The following is a 27043-nucleotide window of genomic DNA, read 5'->3' on the forward strand; positions in this document are numbered from 1 at the left end:
CAACTTGGTTTCTGGCTTAGCTGCCAAGTTTTGGTGCCGCCCTCCCAGGGTTGCTTCTCAACTCCCTGCAGTTCTAATTGATGGGTGGAAACCTGCTCTGGGGATTTTGGAGTGAGGCACCGAGCTTTGGACTGGCGTGGGCACAGGGAACCAAACAAGAAATTTCAACAACCAGCTGTCTTGCAAGAAAAACAAGCATTTGTGGTTTTTTGGGACCAACAAAGAAAAAAACCATCTTGATATAGTAGGAAGTATGTTCCTGGTCCAGCTCACTGTAGTCTAATTTACAATTTCTTTTTTTCAGCCTCTTTTATAATTTGCTAACCCAGGTTGGTATGTTGAAAATTAACCACATCCATATAAGTAGCTCCCTGATAAGGGATTAAGCTTATATAGTAAGAGTGAGACTATAGTAAGAGTCAACTGTTTAGTGGATTTCTAATTATATTAAGTGCTTAACACTTAACACAGGATAATTCAAAGATGGTGGTGCAGCAAAGAACTCTGGCACACAACTGGATTGTTTCATATCTAGTATGATACATTTTCATCTAGATTGCATCAAATCACTTCATAACCAGTAGGTTTTCTGCTCTGGAAAATGAAATATGGCGGGCAGAGATGTCTCCAGATAGCACACTAATGACAACAAGTTTGTAGTTCCAGTGAACATGGATTAAAACAAAAATGCAATCTGAGATGTCCCTGAGCTAGTCACCATCAAACATGTTTTAATACAGGATTTCATGTACCATATTGGATAATGGAAGTCCAAAAGTAGCAAGATTTGAGTAAACTGATAAAATGTTTGCATTTGGAACATAGCAAGACAGTATTCTGCATTGATCCATTATATAGTGATATTTCTCTTATAGCATATATAAAGCTTCTGACTTCATGCCGGAGTTATATTCTTAAGAACACATTTTTTTCTTTAACTTCACATCTGTATATAGTCCATACAGCATGCAACCTGATACCATTTGTCTTGGGCAAGCCCAATTCTACATGCAAGGAGGTTTTCCCTCATCACCGCAGGCTTTCCTTACAAGAAGGATATGTAAAGGTCTGTTTTAAAAGAAAGAGAAGCTGCAAAATGGTTGAAAATATTGTTCATCCTCTTTTTTTTTTTTGCTGGCTTAAAGGATATTCTTGGTATAGGATTATTTTCATTTTATATCCATAGATTCCCAAAAGTATCTTAAGATAATTTATTATTTCCTAGCCCAATCTTCCTCCCCAAAGGAGGAAAAAAAAACTCCAAGCGATTAAACATTGTTTCCTCGTTAAAAATGCATGTCCTAATTTCTTCTTATATTAGCTTATCAACTTTTAGAGTTGCTAAAACAACATGCGTATTATCTGTTGAAAACATCTATCATAGTACAAATGGCAAAAATACTAGAAACAGAAAGCATTACAATGAGAGAGAAAAAATAGCAGTCAGGGAGCCAGAATATTTAGGCAAATATTTTATTCAATACATTGCCAGGTTGTGCTTCCGTTTCAGAATTCATTATGTTAGCAAGAACCTTCAAACCTAGAACTGACACCAAGCAGCAACAGAACAAATATGTTCACAGCTTCATTCTCATTATTATGGAGAAACTGACCATAAGCCAGATAACATTGTCCTATGGTTATTTTGACGGCTGAGCCCGAATGGTTTGGCTTGTGCTTTTGTTTCATAGGCCAATGGAACTGGAGTTGCTGCTTCGTTTTCCAGAGCCAAAGAAGGATCTTTCTTACAATACAAGATCATACAATCACATTATACCTGTAGCTTCGACCTTAACAGCATGAGGCCTAGCCAGATAGATAGAAAACAAATGCTATACAGTGGGATTCCTGATAAGAGTAGCTATTTTATGCCTTTCCTTCAAGCACAGCAAGCCAAATTTCAAACAATTAATGGGAAGGCTAAACCTCAGTAAGGAATAACCTATATATTCTCCATTTGTTTTCCCCACTGAGCCGTATCAGGAAGGTCGGCCCCAGTTCCCAATTACAGCTAATTCACATTTCATAATTTAAAAAGAAACTTCTGTATTGACAGGCATTGCCAGCATTGTCCCCATGCAGGATACAAAAGGAAAGCCTTTTGCTCTCCAACATAGAAATGGTACGGCGGCAACAGCCTACCTGGATTGGCAAAAAAAAAATCCAAATATATTGCTGTGATTCCATTCTACGAACAGCAATCTGCAAAATCCTGGATGTTACTACAGGAACAAATTTCTGGGCTGGGTTAACCAGCTCTTTAGCTTAGACATATTCTTCTACCAAATCTCACGGTCCATGTTGCAGTATGGGGCTTCTGCCCATTTGCCATCCCAGCAGGAGATCTTTCTCAAACACAGCTCAGATTTTAGAAGATTCAGCTCTCTCGATCCAAGGCGATTCTGAGCTGCTATTTCTGGATTCAGCTGGGAACGGCCGAAATTCACTCAGCTGCCTTTCCAGAGCCTGATTTCGATGGTACATCTCCATGTAGCTGGCCTGAATCTCACGCTGATAGCGCAAGACTTTTTCTTTTTCCTCTCGCCAGGTTTTTCGCTCCTGCTCAAAGTTTACAGCTTGCAGTTGGGCCTGGCGCCTTTCCTGCAACAATTCCGCCCACAGCCACTCAGTTCCTTCTGCACTCTCACCTTGCATTCCCCGGCTTTTAGAATCATCTGTTTCACAACCCAAAAAGTCCTGGCATGCTTGCATGGGAGAATCCCTGGAAGAAGGAACAGGGGAACCATGATCTGATAAGGGTTGGAAGGAGTCCCCCAACTGTGCCAGTTGTGAGTCCTTGGCTTGCAACTCTGTTCGAGCCTCCCGCAGCTGTGTTTTCAAACTGAAGATTTCACCCAGTTTCTGGGCCATCTCTTCTTGGGCATCTCGGATCTGCTGCTTCAGCAATGAAATCTCTGCAGTTTTTTGACACACCTGTGAAAAAAAATATACTAGGATGAAAAAAAGAAATTAACAAAGAAAACGTAGTGAGATACGGGAGTCTATGAGATGGTGGAATATTTCCAGCAAAGGCAACAATGACAAGCCCAGATATTAAAGGATATGATGGGATAGCTCATAATGAAGATTTTGTTGTACCTTTACATCTGAAACCTAGTTTCATGGTTGGACAAATCTTTAGTATGGCAGTAACCTTGTCAGTTATCTAGCAAGAGCCTACCTGCTTCATAAAGAAATCCAAAAGGTCAGTATAATTGACTGTTTGCATTCAGCGTGGACATTAGATTAAATGAAGATAGTCCTTTGTGCATATTTCTCACCTCCCATTTGGTCTCCTCCAGTTTCGGACTGAGGCGTTCTGCTTGCTGCTGCTGCAGCCTCAGCTCTTCACAGTGGCTCTGTTGAAGGTCCAGTTCTTCTTGCAGCCTCTTCTTTTCCTGCTGTACTTTGTAGAGTTGCAGCTGAAGTGCCCTCTGGGTGCGCTGGGCATGGTGCATTACCTGTTGCAGCTTGGCCACATACATCTGCTTTAGCTCATCTAGCTCTTCCATCCAAAGACGTTGTTTGTCTTCAAACACCTACCAGAGTTAAGAGAAGATTATGGCGGGCTCACAAAGATGATTCCTATGGAACACCACACCCATTTCTCTCAAGAGATGGCATAAAAACCACATCTATGCATATACTTATTCAGTAGCTGAATAAGTCCTCCACCTAAGATTTTGCTGCCCATTGGAATTAGCCAGTATCTCATAACCAAACTGCAAGTGCCACCTCTTTTGGGGAGCTGCATTAGTTGCCAATTTGCTTTGTGGGTTTAATTCAAGGTGCTATAGATTTCATTATCTATAAAGCCCTATATGGTTTGGGCCCACCTTATTTGAAGGACCATCTTTTCCCAATTACATCGACTCACCCCAGCAGAATAGGTTCCTCCTATTAAAGAGGTCCACCTTTTCCATGATGGTTCCCTCCCTGTGAAACACCATCCCCACCAAGATAAGACTGGCTCCCACCTTCATATTCTGCCAAAAGTCCCCGAAGATGTCCTTTTGGCAGTGGGCCTGGAGATCCCAGACTGATATAATAATAATAATAATAATAATAATAATAATAATAATAATAATAATAATAATAATAATAATAATAATAATAATAATAATAATAAAGTTGGAAGGGACCTTGGAGGTCATCGAGTCCAACCCCCTGCTCAGGCAGGAAACCCTATACCATTTCGGACAAATGGCTGTCCAGTTTCTTCTTAAAAACTTCCAGTGGTTGTTCCACTGGTTAATTGTTCTAACTGTCAGGAAGTTAGAACTTCAGATGGCTTGTTTGAATGTTGTTGCTAAGGTGGGGTGTAATGGGTTTTGTATTTAGGGGTTTCATTCCTGGAGTCAGTGTGAGTGAGTTGGGCAGCCATATAAATTCCCTTAATAAATAATAAAAATAAATATTAAGATCATTAATATTATTAAATAAAAATAAAATAAAAACAATAAGAATCATTAATCTGAATATTAAATATTAAGATAGGGTATGTCTAGTTTAATGAAAAGAATGACTAGGGGTGACTTGATAGCAGTGTTCCAATATCTTAGGGGTTGCCACAAAAAAAAGGGGGTCAACCTATTCTCCAAAGCACCTGAGGACTGGACAAGAAGCAATGGATGGCAACTAATCAAGGTGAGAACCAATCTAGAACTAAGGAGAAATTTCCTGACAGTTGGAACAATTAATCAGTGGAATGACTTGCCTCCAGAAATTGTGGGTGAACCATCACTGGAGGTTTTTAAGAAGAGACTGGACAACTATTTGTTTCAAATGTTACAGAATTCCCTGCTTGAGCAGGGGATTGAACTAGATAGAAGATCTCCAAGGTCCCTTCCAACTCTGTTATTCTGAACAACAGCCAAAAATGGAGCATCAATTCCCAACTCTCTAGGCTCCTTCACACAAGAAATTTGTCACCAGGACATCTTTCAAGATAGTCCGTTTCTTAATAAAAAAACATCACCTCCCACTGACACAATACACACTGCAAACAACTCAGGCAAGTCACACAACTCTTCCTACATAAACTTCCTTTTCTGACTCTATTATAAATTACAAACATAATGAGATGTATCTGTGAAATTAAAAAAGCAGGTTGAGGAGTAGATCAGTGACAGGATTTGCCACAGTTTGGGTGTGGAAAGCAGACATAAGAGCTTTAAAATAAGATTCTTGCAAACAAATCAGAATTACTTGTTTACTTGCCCAAATATACCTGTTATTCATTTGTGGCATGCTGAAAACATGAAAAAGGGAGCAACCAACTGCTTCTCTATAAAAGCTTCCTAGCTTCATTGCCTTGAGGCATTTTTTTATTCATCAGAGGCATCCATGCAAGTGGCTTTTAGAATGCTTATAGAAAGGTTAAAGAATGGATAACACTATTATAGAGTCTCCTGGAGAATTTTACAAACTGGGGATGGAGCCACGTCCAGCAGGCTAATTGAGTTTGTGATATCCATAGAATCAAAACATTCCTACTACGAAAATTTACCCACCTGTGTGAAGGGGTCATCAGTCTCACTTAGATTTCTCTTAAACTGACGGAGCTCCATGCCTTTCTCACACAGTCGGTCCTCAAGCTGCTTCACTACATCTTCCAAAGAATATGTGGGCTCATATGGAGGGGGTGGTTCCCCTGAGCTCTGCAGTCGGCTCAGGCTCTTGCAAGACAGTGGCGCTTTCTCTACTGCCAAAGGGTCTTGTGGTCCCCGAGAAGCCCTATCTAAGGAACCACCGATGTGGTTGATGTGTCCTATGGAAGCACTCAGCTGATTCTGACTAGGCTTGAAGCGGGGATTGTATGTGGGAAAGCTTTGAATGGAGTTTGTGCCCTCATCAAGACTGATGGTGTGCAGCAGATGGCTACGCAGAGGTCCACGTTGTGAGGAGCTGCCAGTACTGTTCTGGGTTAAGAGCGTATGCAGACTCCCATTGCTCTTTGACATCTTCTGTCCTTTGCTGCATGACAATCCCTGCATAGACAATAAGCTCCTCCCGGGCACCACCTTGAAAGCTGAGGGCCTGATCCGACACTGAAAATAACACAACGGCCATTAGCAGTTAAATTGGCTTTTGCACTCTGGATGAATTAAGTTTAGCAAGATAGTTTAGCATAGCAGGAATACAAGGAAGCCAGCATATTATTATCATTCTAGTAGAATTAGTCATTTAGAACAACTCAACTTTTCTCCTGCCCATGTTCAGCCTTTCAATTTCTTTCAGCTGCTGAAAGAAATAAGATCTAAAGTGTGAGGTCCTTGGTGGTCTTTGAGCTTGGTTGTTTTTTTTGTAGACGTTTCATTACCAAACTAGGTAACATCATCAGTGCTGATCAGAAGGGAGTGCACCAAAGACCCTCTGAGCTACAAACATTCTCTTCTATCAGTAAGATCTAAAGTAGTAACCAATAATTTTTTCCTGGTCAGGATGGGGGGAGGGGGAGAGATTTATTTTGTAGCAGCTTTCTAGAGATGAAGCCATTTTTAACTACAAAACTTGGAAGCAACCCATCTGGCTGGCATTAAATGAGGATATTGTTGAGAAGAATTAAGCAGTATTGTGACATTACTTGTAGCACTATTAGCACCGTTTCTTATTGTGTAGATTGGGCTAGCATTTAGGATCCTGTTTCAGAGCTAGATTAATCCTTCAGAGTTGGAGGAAAAGATTCCTCTGCTCCAATTCCAATATGGATAATTGTGATTATCTATCTCAGAAAGAATAGCTTTCTTTAGCTTGGCTTTTCTGCTGTTTTAGAGAGTCTCCTGGAAATGACAATAACTAAATTAAGTTCAGCGTATTTGATAGTTTGGCACCAGTTCTCAGCAATCACTTTCACACTTTTCAGAGATAAACAGATCACATTGCAAGGGCCCCTGCACTTAACATCAGGGACTTTGAGTCATCACTTCTTGAGGTACTATGACACTAAACTGACCTGGAAGTGGAGGAATAAGAGGTGTGTATGGATCCACAGTTATTTTTCAAGCCAACAGAGCAGCATGCTAAATGACATCTCTGAACTAACAAGTCCTGAAATTTGTAAAGAACTGGCTTGGGGTGAATGTCCACCACATGGCCATTCCCACTCTAAAGATTCAGTAGCTGATTCAGTTGTGTTCGGGGGGAAATTACAATTAGCTCAGTTCCTCTGATCCATTAATTTCTTAGTTTCATACATCATCACGCAGACTTTCCAAAGCACCTACTATAAGTATAAATCTGTATATTTTAATATGACAAAATTCAGAAATACTCTACACCTACTGAACAAAGAGCAAATGTATTTGTTTCATGCCAGAAAAGTATTTTTTAAAAACAGTTACCACATTCTTGAAGTCCATACCTTGTCAAAGCGTCCACGTTCAGGCAAAGAACTCTTGGAAAAATCTGCTCCTCGATTGTCCTGGAAATACCGCTCAGGGGACTGGTTCTCCCGGTCACTCTCATAATCCCGTTTAAAGCCACCACCAGATGACGGATGCTTCTTCTCAGCCCGAGCATCCCGTTTGCCCCCATATGGGTAGCCAGAGACTTCACGTTGTGGTATTCCTTTCCGGAGCAACCCATCTGGCTGGCGCATCCGTCGCAGACCTCCTGATGCAGAGGGCGAGAACTCTTGTTTCTCTACTAGGCTGCCCACGCTGCCCATATCACAGTTGTTGTCAGGCTCAGAATCCAGAGAATGAGGATCAAACAGACAATGGCTGAGGTCACAGGTCACATGAGAGGCCTGTGCTGTTGCCATGGAGATTTAGAGATGATTCCAGCACTGCCAAAAGAAATCATATACACAAAAAATTAGTGATAACTTGGATCTCACCAGCCCCTGGGCACATCGATCCCAATCTATTCCCGACAGACAAAGAACACCAGTTAATCAAATCACAGAGATTTTAAAAAGTGGTGGTCTTTTAGGCTCGGTAACTTCAATGCCAAACAGAATCCCAAGTTTTTCAAACTTAAAAAACTCAATAGTCAAAGACAGCGTGAACACAACTATGTGATTTTCTCAAAAAAAAGTTCCAAAATGATTTCCCATTACCTTCTTCAAACACCACTGCTAGCTTTTGACTCCTTGCTTCTGCATCTCTGTTGTGCTTTACTCACCTCCTGTTAACTATGTCGAATTGGTGCCTTACCAGGAAGAAACATTTACCAAAAACAAAGCACTAAGTTCCACCCAGTTCCGGCCTAAGTGTTTGTTGCGCCCTTTCCATGATGCTGTTTCCTAAATCAAGCTCCTCCTCTTCCTCTAGGCAATATTGGCATTACTTGTACAGCCACCAGCTCCTTATTGATCAGAATGATTGATGTTGGGCTGATCAGCATATAAGGTTTTCCTAAGAACACCAAAAAGCAAATGATAATCACCGATCATCTTCCCTGCTTACTTGGCTTCATATACAGAGCTCTGCCAGCAGCAAAGCAGAGGTAATCCTCGACCAATAATTTAGTGACCGTTTGAAGTTACAATGGCACTGAAAAAACTGGTCCTTGCACTTATGACAGTCGCATCATATATATGGTCACATGATCAAAATTTAGGTGCTTGGTATATGTTTACAACTGTTGCGGCATCCCAGAATCATGTGATCACCATTAGTGACCTTCCCAGCCAACTTCCAACAAGCAAAGTCAATGGGGGAAATCGGATTCATTTAATGACGGTTTGATTTGATTACTCACTATGTGATTCTCTTAACTGTAGCAAAAAAAACTTGTAAAATCCGATAAGACTAACTTAACATTCGCCTTGCTTAGCAACAGAAATCCTGGTTCCAATAGTGGTTATAAGAGAACTAACTCTAAGTGGTTAAATGGCCAGTCAGAACATCAGACAAGCTGCCCCTTACACAGTGCTACATAGAAGTCTGATTTGATTTTATATGGTCTTGTCAAAGTGATACTGGTGGTGCAACTGGTGTCCCCACCTTCATAAGTGGTTTTAATTCTTTCCACAGTCCAATTTAACATATTGAGTAGTTCGTAGTAGAAAAAAAGATGAGATATATAAGGTTGTAGTGGTTTCTTCTACACCAGGGGTAGGCAACCTTGGCTCTTTTATGACTCATGGACTTCAACTCCCAGAATTCCTGAGCCAGCACAGTACAATGAAAGTAGGAAAAAATATAAAATTGAAAACTATTTTAAAATATAAAACAACCATAACAATAATAAATAATAACCACAATAATAAACCACTGATGTAATTTCATCCTTCACAGGCTCTCCCATTCTATTTTTAACCTTTACAAGAAGCCAATAATGTTGAGTGCCAATCCAATTTCCGCTGAGAAGGCATTCCATGCTACAAGTATTCCCATTCAGAAGTGACATTTAAATGATTCAAGTCCTCTTGGCTTGCAAAAGTGGGGAACCACAAATAGTTTCTCCCAGAATGATCAAATCAAATGGGAAGTAGCAACCTATCAAGACACAACACTTGAGCTGTAACTGTAACTCCATTTTCTCAGGGTTAAACTTCACACTGTTTTGTCCCATTTGGACAATTTGACAGTTTCCAGATACTAAATCGAGACACAGACATCATCTTTACCATGGCCTGGGGCAATGATGTACAACTGGATATCATCAGTTGATAATGGATTGATACATTGATGGATAAACCGTAGCTGATGGATGGCGTCTAGTGTTTCTTTAGTTTCTTTAGCCCAGACAAGTAACTCAGGTAAGAGTCTCATCAAGCAGCAAGGTAACTGGGTATACCAATTTGATCCCCAGCTTTCCCTATAAGTTAATTTATTTTGCAGGCATTGACACTCTGTGATCTCAGCAGCAGATTCCTTAGTCATAGGCATGATGTCTTCAAAGATCAGTACTATCCCCCTCCCCAGCCTTGACTTCTCAAGGACTCAAAATCCAGGAGGGCAGATCTCTGAGATGGTAATATCCCTTCCTTTGCCCAACCAGGCCTCAGCAATACAAACAGATCCGTGTTTACTACCAGGAGTTTCTGCCCAAGAGCATCAAGGATATAACCACTGAGTACCTATATAATTAGTTTCCCTTTCCCCTGTAATTTGTGATTGAATACTTTGTCTATCTTTGTTGATACAACAAAATACCAAGCAAATGAATGAAAAAGGATAATCCTATGACACTGATAGACTGAATATCACTAGATTCCAAGGTAGAAGTTCACCAACTACCTTTAGTTCTGGTTAGCTACTAAATGCTTGGGGAAAAAGAAGAATGGATTCTTATTTTCCCATTGCCACTACACTTTTCAATAGGGAACAAAAGTCTTCTGCATTCCTTGCTAAAAGCAGATCATGTCTTTAACTGAAGGCATTACAGGTACAGGTAGTTCTTGATTTACAACCATTTGTTTAACGACCCTTCGAAATTACAACAGCACTGAAAAAAGTGACTTATGACCTTTTTTTATCCTTACAACGGTTGAACATCCCAAATGGTCACATGATCAAAATTCAGCGGCTTGGCAACTGGCATATATTTATGATGGTTGCAGTGTCCCAGGGTCATGTGATTACTTTTTGCTTCTGACAAGCAAAGTCAAGGGGGAAGCCAGATTCACTTAACCATGTTACTAACTTAACAACTGCAGGGATTCACTTCACAACTGTGGCAAAAAGGTCGTAAAATGGGTCAAAAGTTGCTTAGCAACTGTCTTACTTAGCAACAGAAATTTTGAGCTCAAATGTGGTCGTAAGTTGAGGACTACTTATAGTTCATATTTAGCAACTGCCTCGGACAACAACTGTTCACAGTTACAATGATGGTGAAAAAGTAACTTTCCAATCAATCCTTGCATATATCACTTTCACAGGTTTGAAAGCAAAGAAAAGCTCAAATAAGACTGTAAGAACAGTTGTGATTTCATTCAGTGACCACTTTGCTTAAACAAAGTTGCTGGTGCCAATTGTGGTCGCTAAATGAAGACTACTTGTCTCTAGTTTCTCTGAACAAGGATTAAAGTAATTGTCTTAAAAAGTAATGCATTGTGCTCAAATGATGCAGAATTTTCTTTCAGTAGATTTAAGTACAATTTCTACACTGGAATTAGATACAAAGAGAAAGAAAAAGAATCCAAACAGCTAAACCAAAGGAAATAAGGAAAGGCTATTAGGCAACAGAGTCAAACTGTACCTTTTTCTATGAGAGAGTTTGAACTTAATTTAGTACAATAAAGTAAAACAGAGCCATGTTTCCTTGGTTTAACCAGGACGGAGCAGTTTGCACCTTAAATATTACAGAATATTTAAGCTGGCTCAGGAATTCTGGGAGTTGAGGTCCACGGGTCATAAAAGTGCCAAGGTTGCCTACCCCTGGTCTAGTGGTTAAGACACCAGGCTAGATTGTGAATTCTAGTCCTGCCTTAGGTATGAAAACAGCTAGATGACTTTGGCCAGTCACTCTCTCATTCCAACCCACCTTACAGGACTGTTGCTGGGGGAAAAATAGGAGGGGGAATTATTAGATTATTAGATAGGTTCACTGCCTTGAGTTATTTATAAAAATAATAAAGGTGGGAAAAAAATGGAAAAAAAACATGTTTTGCTTAGCAACCACTTTGTTTAATGACCAAGTTGCTGCTCCCAATTGTGATTGCTAAACATGGACTATCGAGCACAGGTGGGCCACATATGCTTAACTTCATTAGCAGCTTGGAACCATTACCTGCACACATACATCATTCATGCATACATACACAATACATCCTCTTCTCTTTCCTACACACTTAAGCTTTACACACACAGTGGTAAATCATTAAACCTATGTATCCAACAAAAATCGAGGATTCGTGTGTGCAGGTGAAGGACCACTATTCTGAATGTTCCACCAAGTAAAATAATAAAGAATATACACTGCAAGTACAAGCTAACACAGTGAAATGGCATATCACATTCTGCTTGTCCAAATATGAATGACTGTTGTTAATATGGCAGAATACACCAAAATTTATAGTATCTGCTTCCAACCATCTGAAATACTGCACTCCAGTCCACCATCCCCACAAAGCAGCAGATCAAAGCAGCAGATCAAAAGGATCCACAAAAGGAACCAGCTCCACACTACTCTTAAATCCTTCTAAAGTCAGACATATTTACAACATATTTGAAGCAGTAACCCAGTCAAGTAACAAGATAACCAGCCAGTGGCTGGCCCAGAAGGGCTCAAGCATTATCAACTGAGAACTTGATTTCTGGAATTGCAGCAAGGCTGGCATCTCATCAGTGGCAATTTAAATGAGCTTGTTGACAAACACCAATGCTCTGACCTCAGGTGACAATGTCCCTAAGCACTACATAAGCTTTGTAATCATTATATAACTAATTAATTAAAGCCAAAAATGAAGCTTCTTGGATGAGACGCAAAAAAAATTCAAGGAAAAAGCAGGAAAATCCAGTTGCCTTTTGGAGAATCTCCTTAGACAGCATACCAGTAACCAAAATATTTAAAAAAATCATATGGAAAGAAGATGTTTGTCAACCGATACAAAAACATCCATAGCTGAATGGGCAACAGATCCTATGATTTCCAGTTTCCCCTTTCCACTAAGCCAACTCCAGTCAATTCAATTGGTCAGCATCATGGCAATACGAAAGGGAAGGTTTCCATGGAAGCCATCTTCTACATGCTTTTCTTGTTCCCACGTGTTAATAATATAATCTGTTCCAAGTAGGCTTTTGGCAGAAAGCCAGACCAACTATAGCAGATGTTGGCACTGTTCTTACAGCAGAGCAACCCGTTTTAATGTATGCAACTGGGTCCTCAACCTCAATAAACAAGAGGGCAGGTCTTGCATCAAAATGTTCTTTTCTCAACATCACTGGAAGAGAGGTGGAGGGTAGGTCCCAGAGGCAATTGTGACCCAGATTCCTATGGAATGGCAAACCCACTGATTCTTGGAACTTCTCTGTTCCAGAAGGCCATACCCGTTGACTTCCAACACCCTGTGTATAATGTAAATAAAAATCATAATAATCATGATTCTTAATTGCTCATACAGATAAGCATTTGCACATACATGTGCATCCTATCTAACAGTTCAAGCAAATTGTCACTGTCTTTTAAAGCATTATTTTCTAGCAGCCAAGTACTGTGTGCATAATCCTAAGAGAAGGAAGCTGGCAATGAAATGGAATAAGCAGCTGGAATTCAGACTCTACATATCATTGGGCATTGAACATTGTGTGTAGAGAATGCAGCCTTTTCTCTTCTTTAGTTTTCTTTATCTAATCATTTCGGAATCTGCCACTTGTTCTGAAATCTTTGAATTTCTCTTTATGGGCATCTTAAAGAATGTGACTTAGTATCAGTGGTGGGATTCAGCTGGTTCGCACAACTTCGGCAGAACCGGTAGCTAATTTTTTGTTGCCCAGGCCCAGAATGGACTTCCGGAAGTGGCATCCACACAGAGAACCGATTGTTCACATATTTGAATCCCACCACTGCTTAGTACAGTGATGGTGAACCTTTTAGAGACCGAGTGCCCAAACTGCAACCCAAAACCCACTTATGCATCGTCGGGTGCCGGGTGGGTGTGTCCCATTGAGTGGGTGTGTCCCATTGGGTGGGTGTGTCCCATTGGGTGGACGTGGCTGCGGTGGTAACAGCAGACTGGGTGGGACTAAAAAGTTCAATCAATCAATTCCAACTTTGCAAGAGCTTTTTTTTCCTTGCGAGAAGTTGAAATTGACTGATTGATTGAACCTTTTTTTTTTTGTACATGGTAGCGGAGGCCTAAAGCAAAAAGGTTTTATAAAACCCAGCTGAAGGCCTAGGACTGGGGTGACGGCGTGCATGCCCACAGAGAGGGCGCTGAGTGCCGCCTCTGGCACCCGTGCCATAGGTTCGCCACCACTGGCTTAGTATGTTAAATACAATATTTACTAGGACCTACAGCACATACATACATTTCCATTACACTAATTCCTTTTAGGATAAACAACATTATGTAGAGTGCAGAAAAAGAGTAAGAAGTGGTAAGCCAAGGAAATTGAAGGCAAGAATAAGAAAAAGAAAAGGCAATGTAGCTAATTGTCAAGCCCAAATGCAATATGCACAAACACATTAAACAAGTTGTATGGACATCCATAAGCAAGCATAGCTGCTGTTGTGGGGAAAATGCCTACTGTAATAAGGAAGTGCAGCATTTGGAGATTGTTGAAACAGAAATATTTTTATTGGCATGCACAACTACAGTCATCGCTGGGCTCTTTGCCAAAGGAATGCAGAACAGCCTTAACAAAACTATGGTACAGGTTGTATATCTTTGATTTGTTACACAGGAAAGATAAAATAAATATTGAATATCATATCATAACCTTTACAACTATAATGTAGCAACTGATAATGTAGTTAGTCCTCTAACTACATACACTAACATACTGCCTCCTCTTCACACCATGAAAAGACAACTTTGGTTTCTGTCCTCTGTCCCATTTTCAGGGTCAAAATTCCAGCTATCTGTTGTTTCCTCTCATGATTTTCTCATGCTTCAGCCATAGCCATAATATGTCATTAAACCGCCACTCTATAATTTAACATTTCTTCAGTTATAGTTAACAGTTTCAGTTAAGGAAATGTGGCTGCCAAAAAAACCCATCACCCCATGATGGCTGGATATCATCAAAGCTGACACCAAACTGAACGTAAGCCAAGTGAAAGAAGCCATACAAGACTGGAAAATGTGGAGAGACCTGGTCCACAGAATGGCTGAGAATCAGATATGATTGAACAGATAGCATTAGCCTCATAAGTTACACCATCTATACCTGCAGCCTTATTCTTCTATTCAAAGCATTTATTACTTCCTTTCCATCATTTTTTTCTTGAACATTAACAATTACAGAATTTGTTTCAATTCCATTGTTCAGTATATCACTATCATCCCCATGTATCTCACTAAGATACACTAGCCAGATTCCTTCACTTTAGTTTCATCACAAAACATCCCTTTCATTTTTAAGCGAAATTACTCTGCTAGAAGCTCCTTCTTTAGCTCTTGTAGAGAATAAAATAGGATAACTTTGATGGAAAGAGGAGGGATCCATTAAAGCAATGAGGAGGGAAAGCCTAAGCCCAAATAATACATAGGTTTTGTGTAAATGTCTCAGATCGAGAAAACCCCAATTCATATAAGAAAGGAAGGAGGTATAGCATAATCAGACTTGCGAGATTTTGTTATTATACTATATCTTAATAAAAGTTGTTTTAGTCTTCTGTGGAATTTATTTCTTAGTCTGATCTTCCTCATGGAACTGACAACTCCCTTCACCTACTTTCAATAATTTTTATTTCTATTAAAAATATTCTGCAAGTTCTCTGCCTCTTTTAATCTGCATTGTTCCTTGTTCTCTGTCCATATAAATATTGTTCTTCTTATTCTCATTTTGCAGCTTAATTTTTATGCATTTTATCTCATCTACCTCATCATTTCATGAAGCAGAGGCATCCACAGAAACCAGTGCTTTCACTGAGAGCAATACAATCTCTGTCCTATATATATAATATATATATATATATATTTGTTTTCGTAGATTTTCACGGGTACAGGTATGCAGGTCTTGGCATATTCGGGTCTTTTCCTGTGTAAGATTGAGAGTATCTTGGCGACGGGAAAAGACCTGAATACGGCAAGACCTGCATATATTATATATATATATATAATACGGCAACAAGAGAGGCGATGATCCCTGAGCTTACAAGTATACAGACGGATGCGAGACTATTAGAAGCAATACGGTCAACTGAGGTGCGTAGACCGGTAATGTGTTCTATGAGCAGAGCGCACAAACTGCCGGTCTTATAAGCAGGCTTTCGAAGCTCCGGCATTCCACTCTGACATTAGCCGACGAAAGCTAAGTTTATCAAACAGTTGTTAGTTTATTAAACAGTTGTTTTTATATTTATCCCGGCGTGCGACTATTTTTATCAACATGAATATTCCCGGGATTCGCATTTTTAGTATAATTAGAGACTATAAATACATACATACATACATACATACATACATACATACATACATACATACATTGCACACAAAAGAGACAAAGCTTGGATCACATCAATATGATGCTCCTTTCATAAATTGCAATCTCTGACCTTCTTTTGCAGATGCCTCTCCTGGGGGTTTCTGCAGGGAGATCCAGTGTAAAAAAAAATCAAGATGATTATAACCAAGAAATCAAAACCTAACCTTTGTTTGTTTCCCACCCATATCACCCCTCACTGTAGCCTAACATTAAACTGTCAGCAACCTTTGGGTTCTTACCACAACAGGAATGCCACAACAAACAGCATGACAAGTTCTACTCTCTAACATACATTTTAAACTCTTTTGTTTATAATGAAACTTGTTCCCTCGCTTCCTGTCTGTATTCATCAACTCCACTCCAAGATCAAACCACTTTCATTCACATTTCTCACATCAATCCTCTTTCTCTTATCTGCACAAACACACAACACATTTCATGCTCTTTATTATTTATTCCTCTTGCATTCCAAGTCACAATCTTCCATGTTCCCTGGCTGTCACTAGATGAGCCCATAAGATTGACCTCTGCTACCCATAGTGGCTTTGGTCAACTGACATTTTCACCTAATGCTTTTTACTAAAGTAGAAAAGGTGTAAGCTAAGTTCCCAGCCTTGCTACATACAGCACTGCCTGCCGATGGTAAAGACAGCTTCGATTACTTTTTGTATATATGAAGCAATATGCTGGAAGTGTGACCAAATATGTTTTACCCTCAGCATGTTTACATTACTAGAAGTACAATTATCATCATCATCATTATTAAATGTGCTGAAAACTTTTTAAAAACACTAGAGGGCAAGAAAGAGTGTTTTCTAACTTTTTGCTGCCACCTAATGGTTGTTTGGTTCTTTGCAGCTTAGTATTAGTAGCCTAGTAATAGGAAATGGAATATTTAGAGATCAGACCAACAGACTGGAGAGTATTATGAATCTGTAGTTCTAGACTTAAATGTTCAATATGAAACTATACCTCAATTAAAAGAGGGTAATTAGCAAAGAAGCAGAGAACATTTGTTGTAAAATTCAATTATGAGAGTCTCATGTTTGTTTCTCAATTACAATTGCAATTGTTTATTGCATCTTATTTGAACTGTATTTTATGATTCTTGCCGTGTCACAATAGGGAGGACCAGTGCCTGCCATGCAGGAGAAAAACTCTACCTTATGGCATTGTCTGTTGAGCCCTTTTGTTTCCATGCAGCATCAGGAAAAAGCTAGTATATATAATGACTATTTGTACAATATGCTTAATCTGATTACAGTGAATTTATTTATTTCCCAACACTTATATACCACTTACTTGCCAAAGCCTGGTTATTTCACAATAATAATAAACAGGGTAACACTATCAATAGATCAAGGCATTAAAAGAGAATTAAAATCAACAAAATTCAACAGAATTAAAGTGAAGATAACTAAATTCAGTAATACCACTGAATGAATAGTCTTCCAGCTCCAATGTCTTATCGGTAATTTTACCCAAAAGATTGGAGCTGGAGCTGGACTACATCTTCAGTGCTTGAAAGTGACCAGTGTAGGACCACCTGAATCTAGAAAGAAGCTTGTCTGAGAAAGCCTGTTTCTGGACTCTCCCCTTCCTGCCCCCTTTACTGCCAGAGGTGCATCTATAGTACGTACCTGTTGGCTAAACAAACAGGATGATGAGATTCTGATCCAACTGGAATTGTGAATCCCTATCTCTAAATCACAGACTTTCTCCTATGTGAGGAATATGATCCCCACCAAAGCCAGAAAAAGGACCCTAAAACTGTCAAGTTATTCTGTATGATCACCCACTCTGTATTGTAACAACTCTCTTTTCTTTGTCCCATTCAATAACATGGTTTCCAGATACTGGGCAAAGAACTCCACTGCATGTCTGTGAAAGCAGGAGAGTTACCTTAGTCTTAGAAGCAAACAAAGACATTGCTGTATTTCTCCTCTCTTTATAAATATTTATGATCCTTCAAAACTAGAGACCAAATGCTCCTGTTGCAGAATACACAGATCCTCTTTTACATAATTTCTAATCGACTATTAAAATTTATACCATGATTTATTTATATCTGAAGATTAGAACTGAGAGGTCTGAGTAGACACATTCTATAAATGCTGGTAGGTTTCAATGTTGGGGTGGGGATAATATTTTTGACATACTCTCTATGGATGTTTGTTTTGTATATTTTTTTCACTGATTAGAGGCCTATTTAGTCCATCATTCTGTGCCATACTGTAGTCAACTTGACATATGTGGAAAACTGGACAGGAATCAGTGTCTCTTTTCAGATCATTTTCAATCAAGCAGTAATTAGGAACAGTAAATACAGATCAATATTACCAAGTGTACTACATTAAAATTATTTCTTTCTATCAGTCCTGAATTTGGTGATTTAAATTCTAACACATGCAAAATGAGGAAAAAAACCTCTCTATTCATATTATAGGAGCCATGCATTACTTAACAGACATTTGTTGCATCTCCCCTTACTCTTGATTTTTCAAGTGGAAGAACCATTCCTCAGAGCGGAATTATTTGGTTGTCATTATTTCTGAAGGTTTTTGAAAAAACAAACAAACTATTGTGACTAATATTATTAGCTGTCTGTTCTCAAATTCCATTTAAACTCATCTGAAACTGTGATAGTGTATTCCATTCATTAATAATGATACCGTAGCAATATTAATTCTTATTTAAAGTAATCTCCTTAGTTTGTTTCTGAATCAGCTGCCAAACAAATTTACTAAATGTCTATGACAGTGGTGGCGAACCTATGGCACGGGTGCCAGAGGCGGCACTCAGAGCCCTCTCTGTGGGCACGCACGCCATGCCCCAGAAATGGCAACTGTCCCTCTTCAACCAGCCACCCACTAACTCGCTGAGGTCCTATGTGGCCGGATGCATCGCAGCATGGCTGGTTTCCCTCCCTCCCGTCCCATCCCTCCTGGCCTCGCATGCTCTCCTTTTCCCAGGCACGACCCACTGCATCACCTCCTCAGCTGTCGGCCGGCTGTCCAGCTCAGAGGCGGCTTCTCTGAACTGCTCGTGGCGGGCTACGGAGCTCGAGAGTGTGCCAGTCGAGGGGTTGGCAGGCTGTGGCTGCTGACAGACACTGTTGGCCCCCATGCGCTCGCTGGCCTCTGTATGCGGGAGCCAATAGTGTCAGGCAGCAGCCACTCCGACCCCTGCCTCGCCTTGCCCTGTGACAATGTCACCCCCGCTCTGCTTTGCCTTGCCTCGCCTCACCCCACAGGACGAGCCTCCTGCCCACCGCCCCACCTACCAGAGACCCCCTGGATCTCCCCCAACCCTGCCCAGCCCCCACAGGCATCCCTCCCCACCAGCAACATCAAAGTGACCATGCCCACCTTGGCCAACCCACCCAGTCTGCCATGACCATCACAGCCACTCCCACCCAGTGGGCCACGCCCACCTGGCACCTAGCAATAAATAAGTGGGTTTTGGGTTGCAGTTTGGGCACTTGGTCTCTAAAAGGTTCGCCATCACTGGTCTATGAATTCCAGTAAGAATTTTACTCTTTCTGCACAGTGCATAATTTTTCTAAACCTTGGTTAGTCATGATTTCCTGCAAACAGTTCATATGCTTAAAATTTTCCTTAGAGGAAAATATTTCCATGCCATAATAATTCCTTCTAGTTATGCAAGGATCTTTCTCAGACAGGGGAATCATAATGATACATTTCAGTCAATAGACTAGCCAGTGGAAACTTCCCTCCCAAGTTAGGTCTTCATTCGCCAGCTACTTAATTCAATAATACCTTTTCAAAGAATCCATTATGGTTCATTTCCGGAACATCATGTCCTTCAAAATACGCCAAGGGAATCTGTGGGCTATTTGCTGTTGTAAACATGTGGCAAGAGCTATTTTGCAAGACATATTTTCCAATGGTGAAAAGAAAAGTCATGTACAGTGAATCTCTGATATAATGAGCTTTGGATACAATGGACAAGAGGGGAAGTGAAATCCAGATTTCATTATACTATGATATTCAGTACCTATAACAGTGATGACGAACCTTTTAGAGACCGAGTGCCCAAACTACAACCCAAAACCCACTTATGCATCGTCGGGTGCCGGGTGGGTGTCGCCCATTGGCTAGGTGTGGCCCATTGGGTGGGCGTGGCTACAGTGGTAATGGCAGACTGGGTGGGACTAAAAAGTGCAATCAATCAATTCCAACTTTGCAAGATCTTTTTTTTTCTGCGAGAAGTTGAAATTGACTGATTGATTGAACCTCTTTTTTTTGTACACGGCGGCGGAGGCCTAAAGTGAAACGGTTTTATAAAACCCAGCTGAAAGCCTAGGACTCGGGCAACGGCGCACGTGCCCACAGAGAAGGCTCTGAGTGCCGCCTCTGGCACCCGTGCCATAGGTTCGCCACCACTGACCTATAGATAACAGGTAGTGTTCACATATTGCAATAAGCCATAAAGTAATTTGTTTGGTTTTGATTTAGCATAAGTTACCCTGTTGAATAAATAAATTGACTATAGTTTATTCAAAGATAATGGGTAAACAAAATGTGACTTAGTAAAATGTCTGAAGTATAGATACAGATGTTCTGAGTGGCCACACCCGTTGCAGATTCTTAGTAGGCTATGCATTCTGCTGACAGTACAGAATAGTGGAGCACCTCACTCTACCAACCAAATACTTTCAGGCAAGACCAGTATCCTGAGAGGAAGAAAGACAGCCTTAATCCCTGTGTGGCCCATGTAAACTATAATTTCTTCTCTAAACAAGGTGAGGCAGCAATTGAGAACAAGGAAATAGCCAGTATTTCCTGTATCCTCCAAACTCTAAGAATAGCAATGCCACAGGAAGCAGCTTGTGAAACCCCCAGGCAGGTAAAGCTAACTGTGTTTGGAGCATTCAGAGCTGGAAAGCAATATCCAGACATTCCTTTGAGTATGAGTATTTTCAGTCTTGGCTCTGCACTGAGAGTGCTCTTTCAGGAACAAAATAAATATGTCTACAGAACTGCTTTGCCACAGACAGCATTTGCAGACACCCCAGCTCAAATCATCATATGGCAAGAGATACAGGAAACAGCACATCATCATCAATCTCCTACAAAGAACTCCAAAGAAATACACAAGATTTTTGGTTCTAGCTCTTCTGCATATGAATAATGAAATCACCCTCTCTTTAAGGAGGGAATATTTCTGATTATCAAAGTGAGAAGATGAGACCAAAATAAAATACAAAGCCAAGTATTAAAGCTCTTACCCGATACAATCCCACTTTGATTTCATATCTAACAAAAGAATTTGTTCCAAACTTTTAGCGAATTTTCTGCAGCTATTTCTGCACATTATTTCTAAGAATTGAAAACAAAGTACTGCGACTGAACCCTCTCCCTATGTAAAAATCCCCATGAAATCAAAAGGGCATTAGTGCTATCTTGTTTTTGATCTGGATTATAGTTTGCTCATGGCCCTGACTATGAATGCATAGAAATCACAAGGAGAACTTGCACAATGTTTAGCTTATTTACCTTTTTAGAGTTGGGAATTTCCCTCAACGATCAGTGAGCCTGGAGGCTTTTATATTCCCTAAATTGCAGTATATCACTTGGCTTACAGCAGGAGACAACAAGCTATTTTTGCAACACAACCACTGTTTCCATTTAGTAAACTGTATTCTGTAGTTAGAATATGTAACTTGATCTGCAGTAGGTAGAAAGAATGATATTGCTACCATTGATAGGTAAATGATCCTGTCTTAACATCCAATTTCTGCCCAAAGTCTTGATTCTACCGATAATCAAAGGTTATATTTGTAACTATACATTAATGAATGTCTCTATCACAACAAACAAGTCTTACGTACGGAGATGAAACTTTATAATCAGTCTTGGAGATTCCTTATAACAACTCTCCAAGTGGGTTAGAATGAAGATCTCATTTCACTAAGACTCAAATGGAATGGGACACCTTGCCACGGCCATCTTGCCATGGTCAATTCGCTACAGCTAACTCATCACGGGACAACTTGCCACAAGGACAATTCAATTTAATTATCTAAAATAATTAAAACATTATTTTAATTTTTGTCATTTACATTTCATTTTGTCCCTCCTTTGGCATCCTTTCTTTCTTTAATGATTCTGTGCCACCATTTCTTTGACATTAATGTAACTCTTGTCCTGTGGTGAGTTACACCATTGGAAAACAGATTAGGGACAGGTTGTCATGGAGAAAATCTATGTGATCATTAAGAGTCAGTACGGATGTGATGGCACATAATCAGTAAAAAAATATACAGGAAAAAACATAGTTGCAAAAAATGCACTGTAGTCAGAACAAGGAACTGGTTAAGAATAAAGGAAGGAGAGAAAATGCGAGCAATTCTGATGGACACTCGCCGATACAGAACTTTTATTATACAAATTAGAAAACTACAACATCACATTACTTTTCAACATCATTGCCATTCAAATTGAGGCACTTGTCATAATGTCTTACAAGGTTTGAAATGTGAAGATGCCAAAGAGTTACTGCTAGTGAAGTTCATGGAGCATCGTTCGATCATCAGTTCAGAAGTCTACTGTGAAACGTTATGAAAACCCAGACGAGCCATCTATAACAAGCGCCGGGGCATGCTGACTTCCAGTGTGGTGTTGGTTCACGATAACACTCGCCCGCCCACCGCTAAATGCACCCAAGAACTTTTGAAGCAGTTCTGTTGGGATGTTTTTGATCGCCCCCCCCCCATAGCCCAGATTTGGCGCTGAGCAACTACCACTAAGGAATTTCAAACCTTGTAAGACGTTATGACAAGTGCCTCAATTTGAATGGCAATTATATTGAAAAGTGATGTGATGTTGTAGTTTTCTAATGTGCATAATAAAAGTTCTGTATCTGCAAGTGTCTGTCTTTGATAACCAAATGGAGATTTATTTACGAATTGCCCTCATATGTGTACTTTTTATGCAGATGATGCCGTTTTGCTAGCCAAGGACTGAACTATTTACAGTCAATATTAGACTGGTTACATGATGAGAAACATTTATCTGAACATAAACATATTTATATGGCTATGATTAAAAGCATGCACCTGCCCCTTTTGTTATGTGGGATAGGATATGTTAGGAGAAACATAAAATTAAATTGAATATTATAGGAAGAGAACATTTGAAAAATGTGTGTGATAAATTATGAAGAGATAGAATTAAGGGTGAAGGAGTAATGAATGAATGTAGACTGAATACAGGTAGTCCTCAATTTACAATCACAATTGAGCCCAACATCTCTGTTGCTAAGTGAAATAGTTGTTAAGTGAGTTTTGCCCTATGTTACCTTTCTTGCCACAGTTAAGTGAATCGTTGCAGTTGTTAGCTTAGTAGCACGGTGGTTAAGTGAATCTGGCTTCCCTATTGACTTGGCTTGTCAGGAGATTGCACATGATCCTGGACACTGTAACCAGCATGAATATGAATCAGTTGCCAAGCGTCTGAATTTTGATCACATTACTAAGGGGACTCTGCAATGGTCATAAGTGTGAAAAATGGTCATAAGTTACTTTTTTCAGTATTATTGTAACTTTGAATGGTCACTAAGTGACCTGTTGTAAGTCAAGGAATACCTGTGTAACGTGGAATAAAATGTGAGTTTATTAGAGTCTTAGACCAATATAGAAAATAAATACTAATGCAAAAGAAATATGTTGAAGGGGTTTGGAATGGACTGAAAAGAAGGGGAAAACTGAGAAAATTGTGATGGGATGGAGTTAGGACTAAATGGAAAGAAGTAGTTTAGAGAATAAAGTTAGTATATGAAGCAATGTATGGATATGATAAAGCAGTGGTGGCGAACCTCTGGCACGGGTGCCAGAGGCAGCACTCGGAGCCCTCTCTGTGGCACACATGCTGTTGCCCCAGCCTTGCCTCCCCCCATGACCCCCTCCTCACCAGCAGCCCCCCTGGAGGAGAGTCGCCCCCGAGTGTGGCCCATGCGGAGCAGCACAGCCAAGGACATGGCAGCCAGACAGAGTAGATAAGACTCTGCCCTCACGCCCGATTGCGCACAGTTGATGCTGCAGGGCACGGGCAGAGGGCATGACTGCCATAGCGCTGCTGGGCTGCCTGGGCGATCTGCGGCGGGCCCTGGAGGCGGTGAGTGGCCCTGCAGGCAGGCGGGGTGGGGGTGGGGCAGGGGGTGGAGCACAGGCAGGGCCAGTTTTGGGGCACACGGTCTCTAAAAGGTTCGCCATCACTGTGATAAAGTATCAATGATTTGCAAAGATAGTAAGTAGGAAAACATAAAGTGAATGGTATATATAATTTACAATTTTCTTTTCTGGTCTCACATCTTTATTTTATTTTTTTGCTATTTTTACCCTCTTTTTAGGATTTATATAATATTGCCTAGCCCAAAAGACAAGATCATGATAGCTACAAATATGAATGAATATATATGTAAAAATCAAGAGTTTAACATTTAAAAAAGATTAAATTATCTGTTATTGATATTAGCTTATACGTTCCTAACTCAGAAATCAAGGGCCACAAAAAATGTGAAGTTATTAAATCATATAATCAAAACTTAAACACATACACACATACCCAAACAAAAATTATATCATTGCTAACGAGATCCCATATACATCAGACATATCTATAAATAACATTGGTATTCGTAGAGACTAGATTTAGACATCCTTATTGACTATTTTTATCCAAGCACCATTTGCAAGGATGAACGTTAGGAATTCGGTGTTAGGCCATTTGGGGGCATTTTTCAAATGTTTTGGGGAAATTTAATAATGGCAATGGAATCAGTTTGTCTCCTAAGACCTCCCATTCTCATTCTTAAATCTGTACACACAAATACACATCCAAATCACCGGATGGCCTCCTGCTGTCCTTTGGAAGGTTCCCCTACTACAACCACTGACCCTTCAAGTGCTTCCTAGGCCAATATATGTTTTCCAAACATTCTTATTGTTCTTGATATTAAGAATTGTCTGGTGACCTTAGAAGAAATAATGCATTTATTCCAATTTAAAACAAGTTGTAACTTATGAACAATTCTTCTGCAAAGCAGCTTCTCATAAATAGGTTTCCTATCAATAACAAGTTGTATAAAATCCACTAGTCGTCCTTGAACCGATGCTGTTTATCCATGGATTTAATGTGGCTAGTAAGGCGTGAAAGAAGGCTCAGAGAGTCCGAATTCATTTCCACCTCTTCCAAACTTTTACAGTGAGATTTAAATATAGATTTGTACTACTATCCACAAGGAATGCTATTACAATTGCTCTTTTGAATGCTAGGTAATTTAACTGATTTAATTTAAAAACATCAAAACAGTTTCCAAGTGTGAGCTCTTGCAACTTCCATAATTTTTGTTTACATAGGAGAGTTTCCTTATTTTATATTCAAAAATTTGCATATTCAAGAATCTGCCTCCTTTACAGACAGAGGGCAGAACTCCAGGGTGGTCTCTTCCAACAAAAAGAATAAGGCCGGTAGCACAAGAGCTCAGCCTCTTGAGGCAACTTCGCTCCATTCATTCTGGGTTAACAGTCCCAAAGGAATAGGATTATGGTTTTCATAGTTTCAAGCGGATAACTACCGAAAGGTGCACAGAAGACTAAAGAAAAAGGTTCATTTACAGCAGAACTACATAGACCAGGGGTAGGCAACCTTGGCTCTTTTATGACTCATGGACTTCAACTCCCAGAATTCCTGAGCCAGCTATGCTGGCTCAGGAATTCTGGGAGTTGAAGTCCATGAGTCATAAAAGAGCCAAGGTTGCCTACCCCTGACATAGACACACAACTTACTCGAGATCTCCTACTGAATTCTGAGCTGATTTATGCATGATGTCTGTTACATTTTGAACTCAAGTCATCAAACATTCTTGAGGATTCCACCTGTATACATGATTTAAATCAATGCCTTTAGCTTTTTCTGTTGCGAAGGCAAAGCGTTGGAGAACTGTAAAGAGATCGCATCTACGGCACCGATCTGGCGCTTATTTATTACAAGCAGCTCCCCGCATGTTTTTTCATTTCATTTCATTTTTCCGGGGACTATTAGCGCAGGTGAAATAGTTTTAAGTTTAACCTTTGGAAAGCAGCAGCCCCAATTCACCTTCGCATGAACTATGATTAGGCTGCCTGCTGGCAAAAAAAAAAACAAAAAACAGGCGCTGCTCGGCTTTCCTGCCGGACCATATTCTAGTTGCTATTCTGCCCTACTGGATAAAAGGCGCGCACGGAACCCGACCTATAGCGATCATGTGTTCCGGTTTATCCAGATCTACGGCTCGCTCGGTAGAAAACTATCCCGGCATTAATGTCACAATGTGAAGTTACCCAGGAGGCATTCACTGAGAGAAGTTCTCTACACAAACTAATTATATCGCTACCACGATTATCCAAGCCTTTGCCCAGCCAAGCGTAATATTTGACGGCGCCGAGCCTCTGCCAGGGAGGATCGTCCTCGGAAATAAAAAGGTGTCACTTTTTTTTTCCCAACTCGGCCTCGGGCAAATCTGCAGCCGGCTCTGCTGGACTGGCTCCGCTGGCCGGCCATCCTTTCCCCCCCATCACTTCATGATGCTGAGTCTGGCACTAAAGAGACCTTCGCTCCAATTGATGTCCGAGGCAACCTTAACAGCCATCCTCACCAGCATCCTTATATCCCCTAAATAACCATTAACCGGCCCCATATGCTATCCGCCGACCCCTCCACCCGCACCCCGCCTCAAGGAATCGGGTCCAGCCGGTTGCAGACCCCCAAGGGAAGCGGCTCCCCTTCTCTTTGGTTTTAGGGCAAGAAACCACGTGTCAAGGAATCAATGGATTAAATCGACGCGGGTTTTCAGAAGGGCAGACCAAGTACTGGTGTCCGAAGAAAGCCTGAGAACAAAGGCAACTGGACCGATCCCGAATCGGAAAAGGGTCTCGAGAAAGCTTCCCGCATAAGCACACGTGGCCAAGAGCCGACTCACCATCGTTGCTGCTCGAA

At 40.4% G+C, this 27043-nt stretch overlaps 1 protein-coding gene across 1 annotated transcript; it reads right to left on the reverse strand.

Moving 5' to 3' along the window:
• Window positions 1–1469: 1469 nt before the first annotated feature.
• On the reverse strand, window positions 1470–27043 carry N4BP3 (NEDD4 binding protein 3). Its single transcript, XM_015823961.1, has 5 exons — window positions 27027–27043; window positions 7364–7789; window positions 5514–6050; window positions 3282–3539; window positions 1470–2934 (listed from the first exon to the last, which is right to left on the reverse strand). Exons 2-5 carry the CDS (start codon window positions 7763–7765, stop codon window positions 2362–2364), a joined length of 1770 nt encoding a protein of 589 aa, XP_015679447.1. The 5' UTR covers window positions 7766–7789; window positions 27027–27043; the 3' UTR covers window positions 1470–2361.

The sequence above is a fragment of the Protobothrops mucrosquamatus genome, unplaced genomic scaffold (genome assembly GCF_001527695.2).
Source record: "Protobothrops mucrosquamatus isolate PMUCROS unplaced genomic scaffold, P.Mucros_1.0 scaffold2058, whole genome shotgun sequence".
Classification (NCBI taxonomy): Eukaryota; Metazoa; Chordata; class Lepidosauria; order Squamata; family Viperidae; genus Protobothrops; species Protobothrops mucrosquamatus.

Bases quoted from the DNA above. Each gene is read 5' to 3' on its own strand.
- N4BP3 (XM_015823961.1), bottom strand. From the start codon at position 7,765: ATGGCAACAGCACAGGCCTCTCATGTGACCTGTGACCTCAGCCATTGT. The intron at 3,540-5,513 runs GTGGGTAAATTT...TAACTCTGGTAG, and splicing joins CTGATGACCCCTTCACACAG to GTGTTTGAAGACAAACAACG. The intron at 2,935-3,281 runs GTGAGAAATATG...TTTTTTTCACAG, and splicing joins TGGAGGAGACCAAATGGGAG to GTGTGTCAAAAAACTGCAGA.